This window comes from Diabrotica undecimpunctata, chromosome 9 (genome assembly GCF_040954645.1).
Source record: "Diabrotica undecimpunctata isolate CICGRU chromosome 9, icDiaUnde3, whole genome shotgun sequence".
NCBI lineage: Eukaryota > Metazoa > Arthropoda > Insecta > Coleoptera > Chrysomelidae > Diabrotica > Diabrotica undecimpunctata.
Window position 1 is genome coordinate 2,367,144 of NC_092811.1, and position 25,932 is coordinate 2,393,075.

Here is a 25,932-nt window from a genome sequence, read left to right on the forward strand (position 1 = left end):
CATTAAGTCCACAATCTTTTAAAATTTGACAAGTCTGTGCTTGTTGAGGTGTGAATTACATAGTACAATACGTGCGTTTGTTCAGGTCGCTATTTGCAGTGTATTGAAGCGCATGTTCTCTTCGCTTTTAAACCCGGTGTTATATTTTTTGTTTAAGTCGTGCATGTTAAATTAAACGAGATAGCCAAAAATGGAAGATAGAGCCCACAGAATTCTTCAGCTTGCGCTGAACGGTAAACAAAACGTGAATAATGAATCCTCATCAGTGGAAAATATTTCTAGTAAACGTAAGTATTTCTAATGATAAATAATAAGTTTAACTACATTATAAAGACAAATGTTTTGAATTTACGGTGACGATCTTTAACATTCGTACGCCATTTAATAGAAAAGTTATACCTAATGAATTTAAAATAAAAAAAGGATTAATTATTTGGTTCCACATATAAAAGAAATAACTCACAAATTTCTTTTGCGAGGGCATACGCACATGGAGGTGGACAGTATACATTCAGTTATAGAACGAGAAGCTAAAAAATGTCCTAATTTTCAAATTATTACTCCATGGGATTGGTTACAGTTGGCTAGAATTTCCGGAAAAACAAAGATTTCAAAGTGTATGAAATGACAACGTCTAATTTTAAAGACTTTAATAAACTGTACAATTCTTGCGATTCACCATTTCAAAATAAAAAGAAAACTGAGAACAACGAAAAATTTTTAATTTCACAAGCAGTATGTATGCAATTCAGACAAGAAAATCCTGGGATTCTGTACTAAAACAGACTTCGATTTGGAATTTCAGAGTGTAGACTTTAACCGAAGAGTTGGTAGAAGAAATCATCAATCTTTAGAAGATTCTCTGGTTTCCTTGAGAGATACCTTAAATCCGATAAGTACTAAAAAATTCAATGATCTTCAAAAGCTGCTAAAGTGGGTTCCAGCGAGGTTTCACTATTTTTTTCAGACTCTAGTACATAAAGACACAATTCAGATTACTGATAATTAGCGGAAGTAGCCCTGCATTTGTTTAGTTTTTAATTATTATTTTGTTACGTACTTCAAAAGTTATTGTTAAATTTTTTACTTAATAAAAATACAGTTACTTTACGACCATTTCTGTTTTTTAATTAAACTTTTTTCTAGTTTTTTTTTACTTGCTCGTATTAATGGTTTTGTTACAAACACTTCCGTATAGTATTTTTAATTCTGTATATCCAAATATTTCCTTAATTTTGTAAAATAGGTATGATGTTTTCCATAATGGAGATTTTGCCACAAGATAGGTGGAAAAATTAATGTTAAGTCACAGTCAAAAATTTATTTTTTAGAGCAAAAATATGTAAAGTCCATTTTTTTCAAAAACAGTAGTATTCAAAAAATTTTTTTTTAGTGGTAAAAAGAACAATGATTATTATTCATATTTAAAAGAATTTGCTAAATAAAATTTAATGTATTAAATGGAAAATGTTACAAAACAGTAAAAATAATTTTTATTTTCGCTCTCCTGTAAAATTTATATTTTGTGACTTAATACACTTTTGTTCTGAGGTACGGAAACTGAAGAAGAAAGTTACAAAGAAACAATGAAGAGGCCGGCGGAAGATGAGGTGGAAAATAGTAACGGGGGAAGACTGAAGGAAACCAGGCATCGAAAGCTGGAAAAAGAAGAATACTAAGATAATAATATCTACTTAGATTCATTTGTAAATATATTTGGGATAAAAAAATATATGAAGAAAAGCGAAGGCAAGAGCGAAGAAAATTAAAAGTTAGACATGACAACGAATACAAAAAGTTGCATAAGATTATACTAAAGGAGATAAAAGGAGCAGAAGAAGCATGACTGATGGAGAAATGTATGAAAATTGAAACACTACAACGCAAAAATGACGATTTCAATATGAACAAAATAATTAAAGATGTACAGAACACCAAAAAACAACGCAATACAGGCAGAGTTGTAGACATCGAAAGCCAGATTTTGACTACCATTGAAGATAAAATACGAAGACAGAAAGAATATATGCAAGAATCATTCAAAGATACAGCACAAAGTCCGACTGAAATAAACAATCCCTACGGCCCAGACATAACAAACGAAGAAGTAACTATAGCCATTAAGCGGATTAAAGATGGAAAATCACCTGGGCCTGATGAGGTGCATAGTGAAATTTTAAAGCCATTAGAGGTACACCAAATCACAGCTCTTATGAAGCTATTTAACAGCATCTACGAGACTGGTTATTTACAAAAAAACTGGCTACTATCAATATTCATTCCACTTCCTAAAAAAGCCAACGCTAGAAAATGTGAAGAACATAGATTGATTAGTTTGATGAGCCATGTACTTAAAGTACTCCTTACTGTCAGTAAATCGAACTTCCGAAGGACTCGGAACGAAGGAAGCACTTTTTAGTTTGAAAGTTTTAATACAGAGAGCCAGGCATGTCAACTGCGATGTGTATACATTTTTCATTGATTTCGAGAAGGCATTTGTCTAACGTCAACTGATCTATTTCGAGCTGCTGTAAATAGAATAAGATGGGTCAATGTGGTCGCCAATATCTCTAGAAGATAAGCACATTTAGAAGAAGACAAATATAAAGTACTGCTGTAAGCAAAATGGAAATGGAATGAAGCTGAAAGATACAATAATTTGAAGCTCATCATCAGTATAAGAACATCAATACATATATACCTACATGCAATACCAAATTTCTTAACATATATAATAATATTTGTTTCTTCAATCAGCAAAGTTTCATTAATACAACTCAATTGCTTTTCCCTACAAAAAGAACAACATTTGAAGCGTTTCACTAATATTAAAATGACGTCTTTTATGGCAGTAGCAAAAATTAATAATAATGATAAGAGTCACTGTTAAAACTAAAGCTATTAATTATAGAGTAAGATCCCAGAGCGATCAGACATAACTTATTTTCACACAGATGAAACCTTAGAGTCTCAGCAGCGTCTCGCGTGCTTTGAATACCTGCGTATTTATGAAACTTGCTGAGTGACACCTGGGCAGGTACCAGGTGAGAAAGGTAACTTTCTAGGTAACTTTCTTTCGAGAAAGGAAAAAAACTAACAATAAGAGCTATTTAACTTAAATTTACATAACTGATTTTTATACATATTTTGTAGAATATTATTTTGAAAATACTGTAATAAGTGTCAGACACTTGTCATGGACCAGAACTTTTGTCAGACGCTTTAAAGCTCCACTAAAATTAAATGAACTTTACTTACTTTTACATGTCTGATTTTTAAATATGTTATTAATGGAACTATAATAAAGTTATATTTAATCAGTCAGACAAATTAGAATGACCATTTATCCCTCAAACACAAAAATTAGTTAACCAGAAGTATCAGCGCGAGAGTGCTGTGCTTGCATGTCAGAGTGAGTGAGACATTGCGATAATTATGTTACGATATATGCATAATTTAAAAAATGATGATTCAAATGTATGGTTAAACGCAGGCACCGAAAATAACCAGAGATACATTAATTTGACAAAGGTTTACGAGTACTTGGGACCATCTTTATGTAGAAGTTTGCCAGGGTTTCACGCTCTAACTGGATGTGACTTTAATCCCGCCTTTTTTAAAAAGGGTAAACAAAGACCATTCAATATATTAATGAAGAAACATGAATATCAGCGAGCTTTCATGCAGTTTGGAGAATCAGAGTTGTTTACCGATGAAGCCACCCAAAAAGATATTTTCAAAAATTTATCTGCGAAATTTATAGTGTTCCTGATACGTGCAACATTAATGCTACCCGGCTTCAATTGTTTTTAAATAATTATAGCGTATCTAATATTAACGAAGAATTCGATCGCAAAAATTTAAAAAATTTTGATGCTAGTAGTTTACCACCATGAGAAAGTGAGTTATTCCAACAATTCCGCAGTGCTAATTACATTTTTAGCATATGGAATAATGCAAATGCAAAACAACCAACCATTTTAACTCCTAAACACAATGGGTAGAGATTAGAAGAAAACCAATATCACTTTCATTGGTTTGATGGTGACCAATTATCAGCAAACGTTAGTGAATTCCTTCAAACTTCAGGTATTATACTTTGATTTCAGGTTTAGAATTTATTATGTTTGTGATTTTCTGCTTTTTAATTCTTTGAACTATTTTTTGCAGAACAACCAGCCAGCAACAACATAACTGATAATGATGAAGATGATGACTCGGATGAGTAGCATCATGATTGGTTGAATGATGAAAATTGTAATAATTGCGACAATGAATATGATGATTAAAATATAGAAAAATTTTTGTTTTAATCAATCCCAGTTGAAGATTTTTTACAAAAATTATTTTTTTTAATTATCATAACTAGTATCTTTTTTACAATAAAGTAAATATAATTTCTTATGAAACCAAATTGCTCCGAATTAATTAATTATCCCAAATATATTCAATACATTAATTTACTTTAATATTTATCTTAATGCTAGAGTTCATCATATTAAAATAGAGATGCAAAAATATTTAATCGGATCGAAAACAGTAAGTATACTTAATGAATTTGAATTTTTTACTCTGAGACTCATGCGCACAGCACTCTCGCGCTCATACTTCTAGTTAACTAATTTTTGTGTTTGAGGGATGTTTGGTCATTCTATTTTGTCTGACTGATTAAATATAACTTTATTATAGTTCCATTAATAACATATTTAAAAATCAGACATGTAAAAGTAAGTAAAGTTCATTTAATTTTAGTGGAGCTTTAAAGCGTCTGACAAAAGTTCTGGTCCATGACAAGTGTCTGACACTTATTACAGTATTTTCAAAATAATATTCTACAAAATATGTATAAAAATCAGTTATGTAAATTTAAGTTAAATAGCTCTTATTTTTAGTTACCTTTCTCACCTGGTACCTGCCCAGGTGTCACTCAGCAAGTTTCATAAATACGCAGGTATTCAAAGCACGCGAGACGCTACTGAGACTCTAAGGTTTTATCTGTGTGAAAATAAGTTATGTCTGATCGCTCTGGGATTTAGGACTATTAGAAAAAAAGACCTTATGTATTTTGACAATTAAATAAATTAAAACAAAAGCAAAAAGGGCGTTCTATTTTGCTCTACACATATATAAAAATTTGAAATATATTTCTAAAAAAAATTAGATTGTGTTGCTCGATTTTATATACAGCATTTATATTTTTAAATCGCTGCCACTGTTAAAGATACAATAAGTTTTTTAAACTACCTAAAAGCAAAAACTGAACACTTACCTGTATACTCTCCACTTTTGCTCGAAGTGAGCCCCTCTTTCTTCAGCAAACAACCATACTCCTGCTTGGGATTCGGCAGTAGTTTGTACGGTTCATGATAAACTGATGAATTTTCACTATCTGATTCTTCTCCTGCGACGTTTCCATACAAATTGCACTTTTTAGCCTTTTTTGAAGCAACCGAGCCTATGGTGTTGTCTTTACTTTTAACCGACAGGCGGGAGCGCGAAAGTCCGTTGTTAATAATCGGAGTGGACATGTTGTTCTTCAAGTCTTTCATGTTGATAGTGGTGGGCTTGGTGCTACTCGATACTAACGCTGTGTGCTTGTGAAGAAGAGCAACCTTCTTTCTACCTCTTCTGATCATCAAAAACACGGTACAGGCGAGCAACAAAATAACCATCGCTAAAGCTCCCGTTATCAATCCTATGTAAGCCTGCGTGCTGGAGGTGGGGCTGGTAGCTGGAGTTACTTCTTTTCTAGCATGAGTGGTTTCACCACTAGGAACTCCTGGTGCGGTAGTTGTAGATACTGTATCAGGAATGAGGTAATAGCGCTGCAAGTCGTCTTCGGTAAGGTTATTTGTCAAAGCAACTGAAACAAAAAGAAACAGAATGTTAGAAGTAGTAATCTACCAGAAGAAAGAACAAATCAAAGATATTTGGAAATTAGTCTACTTCATACCAAAAGCTCCAGAATAAATGACTTGTGATAAATTAGAACAGTTAAAGCTAATTGCTTAAACTTATTGATGTCTTCTTTAAACGTTGAAAACGAATTAAAAAAATCTTTACTTTGGTTATAAAAAACAAACGTTTTTCTATATACAAGTGCAGTAGAGCGTTTTCATAATCTTATCTTCGCCTAATTTGTCGAAGTCGAAGTTTTTATAATAATAATAATAATAATAATATAATAATAAAACTTTATTCATCCTTGCAGATTATTTACATAATATAGGACATCTTCTTCTTCTTCTTCATGTGCCTTGTCCGTTCCGAACGTTGGCAATCAACATGGCTATTGTGACTTTGTCTGCGGCAGATCTGAATAGTTCAGCAGATGACAATCCGAACCATTGCCGCAAGTTTTGGAGCCACGAGTGTCTTCTCCTCCCTGGACCTCTTCTGCTGTCTATTTTCCCTTGGACGATCAGTTGTAGTACTCTATATAGGACATGTCAAAGTAAAAGGAAACGTTAAAGACTACCTATACAATATAAACATACACATAAATATAGAAACAACATACAACCTATCTAAGACATAAATTACGAGACACTATAAAAACATGACTCGATGAGATAAGTCTTCAATTTATTCTTAAATGCCCTATCATCATCTGCTTCACTTTTTAATTTGGATGGGAGCTGATTAAAAAACCTTACGCCTCTATAATCAGGGTTTTTTCAAACATAGAAGTGTAATGTTTAGGAGTCCTAAATAAATCTTTTTTTCTGGTACGATAATTGTGTACATCTGAATTTGATTTCAATCTATTGATATTAGCTTTTGTATACAGAATACTTCTATATATAAAAATTGAGGGAACAGTGAGTATTTGATATTTTCTAAAATGCTCTCTACACGTATGTCTATATGGTAAATTAAAAATCAAGCGAATTATGCGCTTTTGTGCTATAAAAACTTTCGAGACATTTGTTGCACTGCCCCATAGAACGATATTATATGACAAATGTGAATAGATGATAGCGTAATAAACATTAAGTATCTGTTCCGTTGTAAATAAGTATTTGAGTTGCAAAAGAGCATAGTATCCAGAATTAATTTTCGAACATACATGATTAATATGTACCTCCCAGCTCATATTACTGTTTAGATGTAGTCCTAAAAACTTTGTAGTGTCAGATAAAGTGATAAAATCATTGTCGACTTTGACAGAGAAATTTTCCTTTATTGGAGTTTTTATATAAAATTGCATACATACTGTTTTACTCGAATTTACTATTAAGGAGTTTTTTTCGCACCAAGACGTAAACTCATGGGCTAAGGTATTGAGTTTTAACCTCAATTCCTCAGCATTTTCTGCAGATGCCACCAAAGTCGTGTCATCAGCACACAAAAAAATATTTTCCGTACTTATATATTTAGGCATATCATTGATTTAACAAAGAAATAACAAAGGACCCAGTATTGATCCTTGTGGAACGCCAAGATCAACGTCATACAAATCTGATTGATAATGACCGACCTTGACATACATCTGTCGATATTCTAGATAGGATTGTAATCATTTTAAAAAAAGGGCTCCAACAAATTTCTTTTGATCTAATGAACTATAAATGAATTTAAAAAATGTTGTTGATGCACTCTCGGTTGATTTACTTGGAAGAAACCCATTTTGATATGAACTTAATATGTTATATTTACTAAGAAATGACAACATCCTTTTATGAATGCATTTTTCAATAACCTTACACAAGACAGTTGGTACGGTAATTGGTCTATAATTTTCTAACATAGTTTTCTTTCCTTTTTTAAATATTGGGGAAACGATACCAATTTTCAAATCAGTGGGAAAAATACCCATCTCTACAGATTTATTTATTAAATCAGTTAACGGTTGAATAATGTACACGCTCATATGTTTAACTAGCTTTGTGGAAATGCAATCAATACCCACTGAATTTACATTTTTTAAGGAATTGAGAAAGCATACCAAGTTAACAGTTATTTTTATATTCTCTTTGAATCTGTCTAAGTTAATAGTTCTAGAATCTTAGCAATTTTTGGTCGATATTTTCGTGAGTAATGGTATAAATCTATCTATATAAAAGGCTATGATGACAAGTCACATCGTTTGTCCAGTAAACTAACGACGCCATCTAGGAAAGAAATCTGAACTACCAACATTTGACATTTCGATCATATTTTGTTCTTGAAACTATACGTTTAATGAATAATAATTTATTAATTACATATTAATATAATTAATAATTAAGGAGGCCCTGAACTTGCAAGTAAACTGTCACAACTATTTAATAAAATATTAAACGACAAAGAAACACCAGAGGAATGGCATAAGACCATCACAATCCCCATATTTAAAAAAGGAAAAAACCTTGCCCACAAAACTACAGAGGAATAACCCTCTTTGGAAAGGCAAATAACTAATGCTGAAGAACAACAAGGTTTTACAAGAGGGAGGTCTATAACAGATGCAGTATTCATAATAAAACAAATAAATAAAAGAAAAAGCTATATAGTTCGGCATGCCAGCGTATATTTGCTTCATTGATCTGACGAAGGCGTTTGACAGGGTTCGCCTGGGAGACATTCTAAATATATTAATAGAAAACAAAACACCGACCAACATAACAAAGATAGTCCTTAACCTAAATAACAACAATGTAACCAAAGTTAGAGCAGGAGACCAATTCAGTCAAAATATTCCAACACCAGGAGGAATTAGACAAGGCGACAGTTTAAGCCCCTTCTTGTTTAACCTACTCACGGGCAAAATTAGAAATAAAGTAACATCTCTCAATCTCGGATACAGAATGGGCAACAAAAGAATTGGTATGGTGTGTTACGCAGATGATGCAGCAATTATTGCCGAATCAGAAGATGATCTTCAGAAACAGCTCTTTCAGTTCTTTCAAATAAGCCGACAACTAAATATGACTATTTCTACCAACAAAACTAAATGTATGACAAAAGCAAAAGATCCGCTCAGATGTAAGTTAGTGGTTAGTTGAGAACAACCCCATAGAACAGGTGATGCAATTCAGATATCTGGGCATAGATAAATCAAGCACACACGACCCAGTAAAGGACCTAAGGAGTCAGATCAACAAAGCATCATTACATTGTTGTTATTTAGGTTATGGACTATCTTTGTTATGTTGGTCGGTGTTTGGTTTCTATTAATATATTTAGAATGTCTCCCAGGCGAACCCTGTTAAACGCTTTCGTCAGATCAATAAAGCAAATATACGCTGGCATGCCGAACTATATTGCTTTTTCTTTTATTTGTTTTATTATGAATACTACATCTGTTATAGACCGCCCTCTTGTAAAACCTTGTTGTTCTTCAGCATTCGTGATTTGCCTTTCCAATTTGTCCTTAAGAATACTCTTTGTATTTAAGAGGGTTATTCCTCTGTAGTTTTGTGGGCAAGTTTTTTTCCTTTTTTAAATATGGTGATTGTGATGCTCTTATACCATTCCTCTGGTGTTTCTGTGTCGTTTAAGATTTTGTTATACAGGGTGAGTCATGAGGAACTTTACATACTTCTACCATATGTAGAGTCCCTCAGGGAGCATATCATGTGGCCACTAAAAAATGTCAACTCCTCTTCTTTATTAATTAACAGGGTGATTTGTGTAATTGACCATTTATTTCATTTTACTGTAGTGTTTATACGGCTCATTTGATTTTTTTAATTTTTGCATGATACAGTACACTACTATCAAGCATTCGACTGGTATTAGCTAAACTAAAAAATTCCAGGACTGGCTTTGGAAAAATTAATTTAGGGATTCGTATTAAATATTACACCCTGTATATATTTTTTTTAAAATGCAATAAGTGATTTTCAAACTACATAAATAGCCAATGAAAACGACATATGCGACAATATTGTCGCACTTTTATTAAATTTTTAGTGAACGATCAAATCTTACCAAAAATAGAACAACCATAATGAAGTATCAAATTATAAGGTATTAATTTAAACAAATGTTATAAATTTCAAACATTTTAATTAAAATGAGTTCCTACAACATAATCTAATACGTAGAAAAGTAACATCTTTACTGTTACTTTGTATTATCTCTACGATAGAATTAATTGTTTTTCAATTTTAAATTTTTACTCATAGATCGTATTGGGGCATTATTTTCGATAAATAATAAATTAAATTCATTAAAAAGTCAAACCTCTTGTATGTGTTAATTTTTGTTCATTGTAAATGATTAAAATTTTATGTCAAATAATAATACATTGCATCAACTGTACTAAATAAAAATAAATCTAAAAAAGTTTAAAATGAAGGTTGGCGTTGACCGTTTGACGTTTCTTGATATTTTATACCCATTGTCATTATTGTCATTATCAATTGTTATTTATGTGTACAAGAATACATATTTCTTCTGTCATATCTACGTTAAGTACATTGTGTTAGTTTTGGTAGAGCTTTTGTTACTTTCGTTCAAAATGCCACATCAGTTTTCGACCACAGAATATGCAGACATAATATTTGTTTATGGATTCTGTAATGGGAATGGTAGGGCTGCTAGTAGAGAATATCGCAGGAGATTTCCTAATCGTCGAACTCCCAGTCATCCAACATTTGGGTCAGTTTTTAATTATTTGCGAGAAAATGGCACTTTTCCTAGTGGAACAACAGAGCGACATGTAGATGAAGCGCAGGAAGATGACATTATGGACGCCGTTACTATGAACCCTACAATAAGCACTAGACAAGTAAGTCGAGAACTTAATGTTACTCAATCAAAAGTAAGTTGAGTCTTACAAAAAAATAATCTATACCCATATCACATTCAAATGGTTCAGCGACTACATGCTGGAGATGAGATCGATAGGTTGGAATTTTGTAGATGGATTAACAATAATCGACCAACGCTATACAGGACACTATTTACAGATGAAGCCCAATTTACCAGAGACGGGATAAATAATTCACGAAATTCACATGTGTGGGCAGAAGAAAATCCCCATGCTATTCGAGAACGTCGTTCTCAGTTAAGGTTTTCGGTTAACGTGTGGATTGGTGTCATAAATAACCAATTAGTAGGTCCTCACTTTTTTGATGGTCCTTTAACAGGGCAGGTCTATTTGAACTTTCTACAAAATATTTTGCCGAATTTGCTTGCCAACGCGAACGTTGCTATCCGAGGGATGTATTTTCAGCATGATGGGGCACCCCCACACTTTTTACTGGCAGTAAGACAACATCTCAATAATGTTTATGGCAACAGGTGGATAGGACGTGCAGGTCCTATTTCGTGGCCTTCAAGATCCCCTGATTTCAATACCGTTGATTACCATATTTGGGGACGATTGAAGCAACTAGTTTACGCAGTGAATATTAATAACCGACAAAAATTAATTGATAGAATTATACATTGTTGTAATACTATTAGAAACGATCCCCAGAGTATCCGTAATTCAATACGTCAATTAACAATTCGGCAACAAAAATGTGTACAGGCTGCAGGGTTTCATTTCGAAAATCTATTTTGAATTATTTTTATTTTGTTACCATTATTGTATCTTTTCCAGTTCTAATTTATGGATTTATGGGTTTATCATAACTATGTACCTACATATTTTTAGTTTTTTTTAAAATTGTTCTTCGTTATTGTTAGTAGTTACTGTTTTTTATTGTGCAGTGACTCAGTTTATCATTTCAATTAAAATGTTTGAAATTTATAACATTTGTTTAAATTAATTACCTTATAATTTGATACTTCATTATGGTTGTTCTATTTTTGGTAAGATTTGATCGTTCACTAAAAATTTAATAAAAGTGCGACAACATTGTCGCATATGTCGTTTTCATTGACTATTTATGTAGTTTAAAAATCACTTATTGCATTTTAAAAAATATATATACAGGGTGTAATATTTAATACGAATCCCTAAATTAATTTTTCCAAAGCCAGTCTTGGAATTTTTTAGTTTAGCTAATACCAGTCGAATGCTTGATAGTAGTGTACTGTATCATGCAAAAATTAAAAAAATCAAATGAGCCGTATAAACACTACAGTAAAATGAAATAAATGGTCAATTACACAAATCACCCTGTTAATTAATAAAGAAGAGGAGTTGACATGTTTTAGTGGCCACATGATATGCTCCCTGAGGGACTCTACATATGGTAGAAGTATGTAAAGTTCCTCATGACTCACCCTGTATAGTTGTGACAGTTTACTTGCAAGTTCAGGGCCTCCATATTTTAAGAGTTCATTGTGGATACCATCTGTTCCAGGTGATTTTCTGGTTTTTAGCTTCTTGATCTTTACTTCTACCCCTTCGTCATTGATCGTAGCACTTATATCTGCTTCGTATTCGTTTATATTCAGCGTTTCTTCGGCATCATATAGCTCCTTAAAATGCTGTTGCCATGTCTCTGTAGGTACTCCCTTGGTCTACACGAACTCGTTAACTGTTTTTTTCCTGTTCCGAAGCATTTTTCATACTTTATTTTGGCACCATGTAGGTCTTTTGTATTTGAAAATTATTATTAGTATACCTAAAGAAGTGAAGAGAGATTTAATATTTAATAATTTAATACAAAGGTGCCAAGACTTCAATGATAGGGATGATGATAATGACGATGACGACAATGACGACGATGATGATAAAAAATTAACCTAGAGAAAAAAAAAATAAAATCGCATTTTTAATTAAAATCCAGAAATCTTTAATGTTATTTCAACCAATAGTAAAAACACTGTATTTAACACTACATCTTCATCCATCAATCTATTTGAAAGTCACACGGACCCCTCGCGGAATAATAAATCAAAATGCAACATTTGTAGCATTAAAAATTCCGTGAAAAATATGAAGTATATCCACGAGCTAATTGCAAAAACATGGTGTTCATCTTCTCCGTCATAAATCAATGCGGTACTCAAAGAAAGGCGTCCCGTCAAATGAGATGTTGCGACGTGTGGCTTCCTTTAATTACTCACTCGATACGCCACGTCGAAACTTTCAAAAACAAAAGACTAACGAATCTGACATTCAATTTTACCATACACGATATAAATAGATATTCTAGATGTGATTAAGCTTTTCCGAATTAAAACAAACTATTATACGAAAAGAAATCACTTGAAAGTTACTAGATATGAACCATCAAAAATTATGCTAATTTTGATAGTTGATTTTCTCGTGAACTGATTAACGGATTGCCCTATTTTTTTATTGTCTTAAATTTTTTCTTTGGTATTTACATTGTTGAGCAAAGGTTTACTCAAAACTTTTCTTTTGGGCTTATACCTGGCAGTAGAAAAGAGATGTTTTTCTTATGTTAAGTTAGAGACAGCCTGTAGGAAGCACAATGTACAAGGCTGGGTATACATCAAAACCATGTTGTAGTCTCATGCTTTGTGAACATTTTGTTTTTTTAATTTCCTTGAAATATTTAAAAACAAAGAAAATAGACGATCTTATTCTTTAACATGTGTTTTAATTGAAACAATGCTAAATTAACAATAAATAATAACAACACTTAACAAACTTTAGATAACTTTTGATAACAAAACACCAGAATACACCACAAAAATAAAAGTCGAAAGCTTACAGGATGACTCCACAAGATACCTATTCCAATCACAGACCTATCACAGAAATTGATGGAATCGACGAAAGCTGGGCAACAATTAAGTCCAATATCTTAGCCTCGGCTAAGGAAGTTCTTGGTGAAAGAAATATAAATAAAAATAAATCGTTAATAAAACTCCATGGTTTTGTACAGAAGTAAAGGAAAAATGCAAAGAAAAGAAAAAAGCTTACCTGAAATACATGTCAACCAAAACACAAGAGGCATACACTAAATTACAAGACAATTAGAAACGAAACACATGCACTTATAAGAAAAAAAAATTATCACTGTAAAAGCTTTTCGAAAGAAATGGAACATGATTTTGACGGCCTGCAAAATGAAATAAGGCTTCATAATGTATAGGAAATATAAATGTACAGGAAGTTTGGAAAATACTTGAAAACTTGAAGAACAGAAAAGCAGCAGATAAAGACGGGATACCAAACGAATTACTGAAATATTGTGGAGCAGCAATGACAGAAAAATTAACAACATTAATTAATAAAATTATAAAACACAGTAAAATAGCGGAAGAATGAAGAACGAGCGAATTAATTCTTCTATTCAAAAAAGGAGATAAAAACAGCCAGAAAAGTACAGAGGTATAAACTTGTTAAATAATACGCTAAAACTTACAACTAAAATTTTACTAAAGTGCTAAAGTGCTAATAAATCAGAAGATAAATTTAGCAGATAACAACAGGGTTTTCGTAGTGGAAGATCGTGTACAGATGCAATATTCGTTATAAAGTAAATTACTGAGAAATCACTAGAGTATAATAGACCAGCATATCTGGGTCTGATTGACCTAAAAAAAGCGTTTGACAGAGTAAGACTCAAAGATGTAATCCACCTTCTGTATAATAGAGAAGTTCCTCTAAATATTATAAATACTATCTAAAATATCTACCAAAATAACAAAATGGAAGTGAGAATGAACAAGCAGAATTTCTTATAAAGAGGAAGAAAAAAAAAACAAAAATTTAAATACAAAAAGAAGGATAACGTAAACTAATATCGCGTGTTTCTCTCTCTTCGTAGCCACGTAGAGACACCAAATCTGTTCTTTGCTGTCAAGAATATTCCACCCCAAAACATCACAGAGCATCCATTAATCAATCTCGCCTCTCTTACGTACAACTGTGCATACCGTTCTCCTGGTCGAAGAGTAATTCTTAAGTGTCAATCAAAACTGTTATTAAAAGAAGGCGATATTAATTTCGGTTATGTTTCTGTTTTGTTTATTTGGTACTGTTTCACTTAAAACACACGTTAAATAATAAAACAGACTATTTTCAATTCAATTTACTTGTATAAATTATTTTTATACATATATATCAACTAAAAAAATTTCCCAACTTTCATGATAATCTAGTATCGGCAACGCCGCCTCCATTCGCAGTCGGAGCGGGCTCTTGATAAATGGCTCAGCAGTCCGATAAACCAGCGAGCACGCCTAAGCCATACTCCGATAACTTCAACAACTTTTTTACTTGTTGTTACACTTTTCAAAAAGTTGGGGGAACCGAGCTCGCAGCTCTCCTGCAACACCAGCAAGACCATCTAGAAATAGCTCTGGAGCACTCTGGGACGCCGGCGTTCTTATCTCTACAGCACAGCGGCTTTGATCTTTCCGCAATTTCTAGAATAGGCCAGTTCTTTTATTTTTTTGTAATTTATCGCTCCTAATGCTTAACTTTTCAATAGCATTTATACATCAGGAAAAACACCACAAGAATGGCTTTTATCCACCTTTGTTATTATACCAAAAAAGATAAATGCCAAACAATGTAGTGATTACCGTACAATCAGCCTGATGAGCCATGTACTGAAAATATTCCTGAAAATTATATAGACTCTAGAGTACACAGAAAAAACTGGAAATGGACATCAATAATACCCAGTTTGGATTCCGGAATGGACTTGGAACAAGAGAGGCGTTGTTTGCACTGAACGTTATGTCTCAAAGATGTCTTGACATAAATCAAGATGTATTCATGTGTTTCATAGATTACAACAAGGCCTTTGATAAAGTGCAGCATGATCACCTAATCAGACTCCTGATAGAAAAGAATTTAGATAAACGAGACATCCGACTAATAGCAAATAAGTACTACAATCAGAAAGCAGTAGTGAGAGTAGAGAATAATACTACTGAAGAAATTAAAATAAAGCGAGGTGTGAGACAAGGGTGTATACTGTCACCAACCCTGTTTAATCTCTATTCCGAAGACGTAATGAATAGAACGCTCTCTGAGCAATCCGTAGGTATTAAAATAAATTGTGTTAGATTAAACAATCTGAGATTTGCCGACGACACCGTTCTGATCGCAGAAACACTTGAATAGCTACAGACATTGGTGAATAAGATAACAGACTGCAGCGAAGAATATGGACTATCTTTGAACATAAAGAAAACTAAATTTATGGTAATATCGAAATCAACACAAAATGTCCAAAATTTATATTTACACAATGAAATTATCGATCGAGTTAGCAAATACAAATATTTAGGCACTTTCATAAATGAAGACAACGATAGCTCAGCAGAAATCAAAATAAGAATAGAAAAAGCCAGATCCATATTCACTAAAATGAAGAGAGTGTTCTGCGGAAAAGATTTGAGCCTTCAAATGAAACTTCGCCTGATGAGATGTTACGTACTTTCTGTGCTGTTCTACGGAATGGAGTCATGGACGTTGAAAAATATTGATAGCAAAAAATTAGAGGCATTTGAACTGTGGATGTATCGCAGAATCCTGAGAATATCATGGACCGAGAGAGTCACAAATGTCGAGGTCTTGAGAAGAATGAATAAAGAAAAGGAAGTCATATTTACGATCAAAAAACGAAAACTGCAATACTTGGGACACATTACAAGAGGCGAAAGATATGAACTGCTTCGAATAATTATGCAAGGGAAAATAGCAGGAAAAAGGTCCATAGGAAGAAGACGAAACTCCTGGCTAAAGAATCTCCGGGAATGGTATAGCTGTAGCAGCAACGAATTGTTTCGGTCAGCAGTTTCGAAAATATGTCTAGCCCTGATGATCGCCAACCTTCGGAATGAAGATGGCACTCGAAGAAGAAGAATGCTTAACTACAGTGGAGTGTTATGTTATACACTTTGCAAATCCTCCTTGGAGCAGGTGTTTTTGGGCTCTGCTATGCATATTTTTGTTATTTAGATTGTGGTTTGAGTTAACTTTGGTAAATACTCTGTATCCTTTGTGATTAACAGATCCAGAAAAGATAGTAAGTTGTTTTCTTTTTCCATGGTAAATTTGATTGATTCTACTTTACAGTTGATGTCCATCAAAAATTTATTTAATACTTCTGGTTCATGTGGCAAAAATGAAAACCACATCGTCTACATATCTCCACCATACTGGGGGTTTTTGGTAATATTTGTCCATAATTTACTGCTGAAATACTGTACTGCTTCCATGAAAATATTTGCTAATAGTGAAGATAATGAAGAGCCAATGGCTAATTCAAAATCTTGTATATAAAAATCATTGTCTAAACTCTAATTTCACTGTTTGGGAGATTGATTCATCGTTTGAAGGCGTAGAAATGGGGAAAGACGTATGAAAATCCAGTGGCGTACACTCACTTTTATTTCAACGTTAATTAGGAATAATATATTGTTTAAATATTATTGTTCAAAATAGGCCACAATATATTTATCTGCAGGTTTTTACTGAAGTTTCCATCTCTATATCCAAAGACCGTTTTCAAAGATATAAATTATAGTTATATTTATACAATAATTTTACAAACTTATCACATAAAATATACTCACAAAATGCAACACATGCACTACCCATAGAAACGCCAATGTAAACGTTGATCTCGTGATCGACATTTCTTTGGCGAAAAAATAATAAAAACTAGTTTTACGGCTGTCTGGGTCGGAATTGTAAAACGGAGTAAAACGATTGAAAAATAATGTTTTAAAATATCGATTTTTATTTTATAAATTTAAATATGTAACGAAACGGAACATATAAATAAAATTTATTTCTTTACAATTTTGTGCTTAATTTTTACTATTGAAAAAATCATGTTTTTTGGTATTTTTATGACGGTAATAGTCGCTGCGTGGAAGAATACAGGTTTTGTATGACCATAATTACTACTTGTGAACAAGAATTGGCTACACTGTACGACAACTTCTGGTCAAGTCTACTATAGAGAAACTCAAATAAATATACTACTTTATATATTCTGTAATTTCTTATGAGGAAACGCAAATTGCAATTGAGAAAACAGGCAGTTTTCGAGGGCCGCTGTGTACATTTAAATTTGAGGATATTCGGCGTTTAAACTATGAAATCACTCTTCTAAATTGAGGATTTCCACTATAGTTGAAAATATGTGTTGTCTATAGTGTTAATACTACTAATAATAATATATTACCCATCTCAAATCTGGTTCTATTTTTTAAATTTTTTGCAAATCACAATGATAAAAGGCTGCTAATATCAAAACTGACTGGCACATTGTAAGTATGGGAATCTATTTCTGCTAGTTTTTTTTAGAAAATACTGTGAATCTATCTATATAAAAGGCTAGGACAACAAGTTACACTGTTTGTCTGGTAGGATAACTACGCCACCTAAGAAATAAATCTGAACTACCTTGGTAGAACTACATTTGGTCGTTCGAGCCAGATAGCAATAAATAATTTTATTTTGTTTTATTTCAATTAAATATTTTACCAGCGACCTCAATACGTTTTACACAAACAGTAGTTTTGTGTATTTTTTTTATTTCTTTTCTGCTATTTAAATTATTTATCCATTTCTGTTTATTAAAATTTAAATTTAACTTTATATATCTAAAATTTTATGTAGAAAGCTAAAACAGTCTAAGAAGAAGGCTTTTAGGAAGAAGGAAGTTTATGAAGGCGACTTTTTTTAGTGCCTAAACAACTCATTGACATTTTATTCAAAGTTTAAACATTGATTTCATAAAATTTAACCAATTCTTTACATGTACTAAATTTTATTTGACTAGGCTTATACTCACTGAACGAAAATATATATGTTACATAATAAGGACCAGATATATTACATTCTAAAAATCGTACAACGCAAAATATTTTAAAGAATTTCATTATAATGATTAAATGATAGAACAGTCCGCGTTCTGAATACAACACCGCACCGGCTGGCCTATTCTTGGCCTTATCAATAGAATGTCAACGTTGATCTTTCTGCAGTTTTAAGAAATCAAAAGATGGATTGTGCCATGTACAGAGCTTGCTCCTTTTAATCTCGTCTGATATCTGCCACGTTCTCGGTTTGTTGGAGATTTTTGTTGAAGGTTTTTCCTCTAAATTCCTGGGGAAAATTAAATTGTTGGAAAATAAAAAAGTCCAAATGATTAACTAGCAGCGATATCGGATTTGTAGCGTAAGAAACGGGTGCTTTCGAAAATGGGGTAATTAAACTTGCAAAGGGGTTTTTTATCGAAGATTTAAGGTTTTAGAATGAAATGGAATTTTTATTTTTATATTATATAACGAGGAGCAATTTTTTTTATTTAATACCACAATATTAGTCGCATTAACTGCTCATGGATATTAGAGACTTGTTACGTTAAGGTTAGGTTAGGTTAGGTGAGGTTAGGTCTCTGCGGCAGCCTTATGGACCATCACTGGATGTGTTCCGTTGCATGTTTTGGCGGTGAAAGAAAAGAGCTTTATGAGAGAAGAGGCCCAAACCTTACTGTGGCCAAGAGAAGACAGGAAAGGGAAAGGTCAGTTGAAAGATGGCAAGAAGAATGGAACAACACGGAAGATGTGGCACAGTGGACGAAAATGCTGATCCCGAACATAAGAGATTGAGTGGACTGTGGCCACAGGCGACTGGATTATTTCCTGACGCAGGTGCTCACAGGACACGGGTGTTTTAGGGCCTACCTCTATAGGATCGGAAAGGCTGATACAGATGAATGCATATACTGTGGATACTCGGACACTGTGACACATACGATGTTAGATTGCAGCAGATGGATAGTGGAAAGGAATAGAATGGAGAGAGAGACAGGTGTGAATTGTGTTACAGTAAAGGAAATGATTGAGAGAATGATTGAAAATAAATTAGGTTGGACTAACATAAACAGCCATATCCGTGCAGTGATCAAGAAAAAGGAAGAGGAAGAAAGACAGCTGGACCAACGCTAAAGGTAAGAGTGAATTATGCTGAAAGGTGAAGCTAGAAAAGTGAGTCACACTGTATGAGTTAGAATGCGTGAGTCAGACTGTGGGGAAGGAGGGAATGATGCCGAACTAGGAGCGATGAGTGTCTTCTACGCGCTACCTGGAACGAGGCAGGGAGCCTCCTTGCTGATGAATAGAGTGTGGATGTGTATGAATGGAGAATTAATGAATAAAGGTAGTGCTTGGAAAGTGATGCCGGCCTTACAGCGGCCATTCCTCTTCCGGATCGCTGGATGACAGAGGAGGGTCTGGTTACGCAGGTAGGCGTTCGGCGTAGACTCGGCGACGAGAGGGCATTTTAAAGTACCTCGTGAATTATCGTCGGGAGTACGAAGAACGAATCCTGCACTAAAGTTAATGAGGCGGCGTCCTGGACTGAGATGTCTTTTGAAGATTCCAGACGCCCCCTATATAAAGACGAAAAAAAAAGTTACAAGAATACATCTACCTGGGACAGATAATGAGAGTTAACAAAGAAAATCAAACTGCCGAAATTACCAGAAGAATAAGGTTAGCATAGACAGGATTTGGAAAGCTGAGTTGGATCTTGAAAAACACTAAAGTAGAACAATATTTGAAAACCAGACAAAGTTCTTAAACATGTGATCAAGTTCTTTTTTTGTTCTTGTTAAGATGACTACATCATCTGCGTACTCTATAAATTGCTGTTTATAGTGGAAAATGGTACCCGTCGTTTGGATCTTACTTTCTCTCAGTATTGTCTCCAAGACAACGTTAAACAGATTAGTATGAAGTGGATCGCCTTGTTTTAATCCTTTTATAACCGAAAACAGATTTGACATACTTTCTTCTATGACCACAATATTGTTTGTACTTGTTAGTGACATTTAAAATAATTTTATCAATTTTTCTTAATATTCCTAAATTTTGTGGAGCTTTATACAACTTTCTCCGATCGATAGAATCATACGCCTGTTTAAAATCAATGAAGAGCATGTGGAGTCCTAGGTTTTGTTTGTAACTTTTATTTTGTATAAATTTTAAGGTAAATATTTGATCCACTGTCGATTTTCCTGCTCTAAACCCTCCTTGGTATTTACCTTCTATGTCATTCTCGTATTTTTTCAATCTATTACGTATGATCTTTGCTAATATTTTGTACACAACATCCAGTAGGGCTATCCCTCCGTAATTTTCGCAAAGGGTTCTGTCACCTTTCTTTTGTATTGGGCAAATTACAGCATTACTCCATCTCTCTGGCATTTTCTCCTCTCTCCACACTCTCAGTATCAGGTTACATAGCTTTCTTTGCATTACGACCACTCCCTCCTTTACAATTTTTGCCGGGATTCCATTCTCCCCTGCACTTTTACTGTTTTTAAGGCATTTTATTGTTTCCTTTATTTCCTGTTCTGTTGGTTCCTCTAAGTACTCCTCATCATGATCCTCTGATTGGCCCGTTGCCTCATTTGTTTGCATCTGTTCTTCATTAGTTAGCAGTTCTTCAAAATATTGTGCCCATCTATTTAATTTCTCTGCAGTAGCTGATACAGCATTCTCTGCTACTTTATTCCTACAAAAATTGTTTGCGGGTTATTTGTTTATCTGTTTCTCTTCACTTCTTGATAGAAATTTTTTGTTTCTTTTCTAATCTAATGCCTATTGTTTTTAATTTTCGTTCCAAATATTCATTTTTTTTCCTGCAGATTCTTTTAGCTTCTTTCCTTTTCGTTTCATGTTCTGTAATTGTTTCTTGGGTTCTATTATTATCTTTTTCCGCTGCCATAGTTATACAATAAACGTTCTATTATGAAAAATAAAAATAAAAAGGTTTTTAATGACATATTTATATATAAAATAATAGAAAGTAGGTAACATTTTTTAGTTAAGTAGGTAACAGATATTTTAGTTATAATATTTCACGTTATTTTAGAACACCGTGTATATATTTAAACATGGATATATCTCGGAAAAATCCGCATTGAACAACATACGCATAGCATAAAAACATTAGTAATACTAAGACCTTTGCCATCGAGCCGTTTTTCCGCGTTACTCCATCCAATAAACCTTTCTTTTCCCTACTGATAAGCCGAAGTGAGCAAAAAAGGCGGCAATTTCGGAAAAGGATGATATATCTAACGGCATTCTTATATTTTATGTATATCTCATTCACTTTATCAAGTGCGAAAGTTGAAAACTGTTGCTTCTACCCGACTTGAATTTAAAGAATTGTACCATATATATATCTGCATATCGATTTGTAGAACAGAAAGATAAGAACAATGGCGTGCTTGAACAATACGTGAACTACACGGTTAATTAATTTACTAGTTTCTTAATTTTGATACACATTTCACTGTATATTAAGTATAACCAACTGTCTTGTGGCCACAATATGTCAATAATCTAACATCTAACAGGTAAGCGACACGCCCCACTCTTGAAATGTTTGGTGAATATTCGTTTCGAATATTGGCGATCCTTTTGGCTAAATTATTTTATTAACTGATGCTTTAAATTGATTAGTTGTTGTGGAGAACCATTTTCTCCTTGTGGAGATATTCTAACTTTCTCCTTTTAATCGTACACATTACTTCTCTTTCTTTAGCAAGCAAGTAGCAATAGTTGTTGTTGATTTCTTTAATGACTGTACAGTTAAATTGCTGGAGACCCGAAGAGGAAGTAGGCTAGTACGTCGTTGGATAAGATTGAACCAATTTGTCTAAAAATCGACAGTTTTGAAAACTCTATATGAGGAGAGCAAAAGAGGTAGAGCATTGATTAACAGGTCATTGGAGAGGATTGAAGGAAATCGTCTAAAAATCAACAGATTTGAAAAATTTGTGTCAGGATAGTAGAGGAGGCAGAAGGCTAGTACTTCATTGGACAGGATTGAATAAAATCGTCCAAAAATTGACAGTTTTAAAAACTTTGTATCAGGGGGTCAAAGAGGTAAAGGGTTAGTAGGTTACTGGATAAGATTGAAAGAAATAATCTAAAAATCCACAGTTTAGAAAAAAAATGTATCGGAAGAGCAGAAGAGGCAGAGGGTTAGTAGCTATACTCGAAATCGTCTAGAAGTCGACATTATTAAAGTAATTGTATCAGAAGAGCAGAAGAGGCAGGGGCTAGTAGGTACGTCATTGGATAGGACTAAATAAAGTAGTGTAAAAATTGACAGTTTTGAAAACTTGGTATTAGAAGAGGAAAAGAGGTAAAGTTTGTTTAGCAGTAAATGGTTGACTTCAATTAGTATCGACTATAAACATCCTGGGTTAACCGATAATAGTATAAAAGGCCCGGTTTCAGGTAACAATGGTTTACCTGAGGTACAAAGTCTTAACAATGAATTAAAGTCAACCATTTTCTGCTAAACAAACTTTAGACGGTTAGTAGGTTACAGTAGGGGATAGGATTGAACGAAATCGTCCAAAATCGATAGTTTTAAAAATTTTGTATCGGGAGAGCAAAAGAGCTAGAGGGTTAGTAGGTTACTGGATAGGATTGAACGACATCGTCGAAAAATTAACAGTTTTCAAAAAATGTATCAAGAGAGCAGAAAAGACATTGGGTTAGTACGTCGTTAGATGGGATTGAAAACAAAATCGTCTAAAAATTAACAGTTTTGAAAAAAATGTATCAAGATAGCCGAAGAGGCAAAGCTTTAGTAATATATAAATTAACAGCTAATTCTAACTTTCTTGCTTGTCGAATTCACTCGATTATATGCCTGTCCTTCAGTCATACGTACATTTTATTATTCAATTAATCGCTACTGTAATCACTATGAATTGTACATTCTTGTCGCACTCCTGTTCTGATATTTTTTGTTTGTGATAACAAGTATTTTCAATTCTTGTTGCGCACTCCTCATAAAATACTGTGAAACAGCAAAGGCATTAAAATATTCAGTCAGAATGACATGGGTTCAAAGCCCGTTAAAACAAAACATAGAAAAATACGAAAAAACAACAAATGAAACACATGCAGTAAATAAGAAGAAGAGAATGGCGGGTTAAATGGAAATGTAGAGGGTATTAAAAGACAGAAAAAATTATAAAATAAGACAATTTTATAAAAAAAATCAAAGCTGTAACACAACAAACGATGGACAGTGTTTGAGGTACACAAAATGAATGAATCCGGGTTGCTCAGAGTCGGAAGAGATGTATTAGAGGTGTATTAGCTAGTTTTTTTTTATTTTTCCGTTTAACACAATCAGAAAATAATCTGTATAATTTGTAGATATGTATGAGCAAATGTTTTTTTTGTGTCTTGAATAAAATTGTATTCCTATTTATATATAACATGTTTAAGAGGTCCACTGTAAATAATTTTTGGTCAAAAAACTTTTTATATCACCATTACTTCATTTACTACTAAAAACAATCTCCCGACGACCGAGAAACTTCCACCCGGAGCTTATTCTGGCAAATGGAGTAATAAATTCAGCGGAACCTATCGAAAAAGTGAAAAACTTTAAAATAAATTGAGTACAAGTCATAACAAAGCGATGTTTTATTCATGCTCATCCTATCTAGTGAAAGCCGCCGGGACATATTTTGTTCCAGAAATGTCCATTAAAAAGTATAACAGTGCTTCTTGTCTCCCGGGCTAAGTGAAATTTTAATACGGACGCTGTTGAAGTCGACTCGGAAGAAATTTATAGAGGTGGGAGAGTGTTTCTGGAGCTGTTACAGAAAAAAGATGGTACTGTAGAAAACTCGATATATGATCTGATTCTCATACTGAGTCGTGACTGAAACGTTCTTTTTAAACGAAGTGAAAAAGTGGTGTAAGAAGTAGGGGAACCGAGGGTGGCGCCGTACGGCGGCTAATTCCGTAGAAGAAAGTTTTAAGGGAATAAAATGACATTAAGCTACCTGTCATTGTTACACGCGTACGATTTGATGAGTTAGTTGTCACGGCAACCGTGGTAGTTGTTATTGTTCAAAATAGTATCACAAGATAGTTATTTAATGACATTTTGTTTCGACGTGACGGACAGTGCGTCGGCTAAATCGTTCGTAGGGTCGTTTGTGGTGGAGCAAAGTTAAGACCGACAGCTGCTTTATATGGTATTCCTGTTATGACGTTATCGGATACTCAAATGGCGAGAAAGCCTGAGCTCTCAAATAAACAGAAGAGAAATTAGAAATCAAATATTTCTACTGACAGGATTGTTTTATGGATTGACACCACAATCATTAAAATCTGCATTATTTGCATATACCGAGATTAATAACATTACAAATACTTTCAATACAGATAGAAAAGAAGCTGGTGAAGACTGGTTTTTCAATGAGTTTTTAAAAAGGAAATCCTGAAGTAAGTGTCAAGCTAACGGAACCTTCCAGTGTTAATCAAATTATTGCATTCATTGCCAGCCACAAGAAATCGTTCTTTTGTAATCTGGTTTCAAGATACGACAAATAAAAATTTTGTCCTCATCGAATTTTTAATGTGGAAGAAACAGGCATTAGTGTAGCTAATAAACCTGGCAAAATACTTGCCCCTAAGAGCATGAAACAAGTAGGAGCTGTCATCAGTTGGGAACGTGGTGTAACATTTTTTATATAATTAAAATATTAATTATTTTTATTCCTTTTACCCCCGTGATGATACGCTCATGTTCGGTCTACCATCTTCAAAATTTTATTGAATGCACGGAATTTCCCTGCGTCCGAAAGGTTTTTAATCCTTTCCGTTTTAATCCGGAGTATGAAAGGAACTAATGCTTTTCGGTGAAGGCGGGTTTTTTTGTGATAGATTTGTAAATATTCCGAAGGCTCGTATAGTAATTTTTCTGTAAAGACCCAATCTAGAAGATTTATATTTTATCACGTCCAATTACTATTACCGTTAATTATCTCGAACTTTCCGATGTCGTTAGAATTTTATCTTCTAAGAAATGGATACTGTCCCATGATTTCTGAGTGGGAGATATCCCTTCTTCTTTTTTGGGGGTAGTTTGGTAAAATTTGAGAGAAACCAAGTCACTTGTGAGTGGGCACTCGTTAAGAAAAGAGTTATTTCTCGTGAGACGCTTTGCTCATATTATCGTATCTGCTACCTTACCGTATCTGTGCATTTTCTTTATGTGTGTATACACTGGTTTATTTGAGTTTTTTTTTTATCTAATACTATATT

At 33.5% G+C, this 25,932-nt stretch overlaps 1 protein-coding gene across 1 annotated transcript in view; it reads right to left on the minus strand.

Annotated features, from left to right (window-relative positions):
- The window catches only part of LOC140449405 (discoidin domain-containing receptor 2-like), a 1,157,947-nt gene that overhangs the window by 167,324 nt on the left and 964,691 nt on the right, over positions 1 to 25,932 (minus strand). The window contains exon 8 of the mRNA XM_072542564.1: positions 5,270 to 5,863. Coding sequence (XP_072398665.1) covers positions 5,270 to 5,863 — 594 coding nt within the window. The remainder of the gene's footprint in view (positions 1 to 5,269; positions 5,864 to 25,932) is intronic.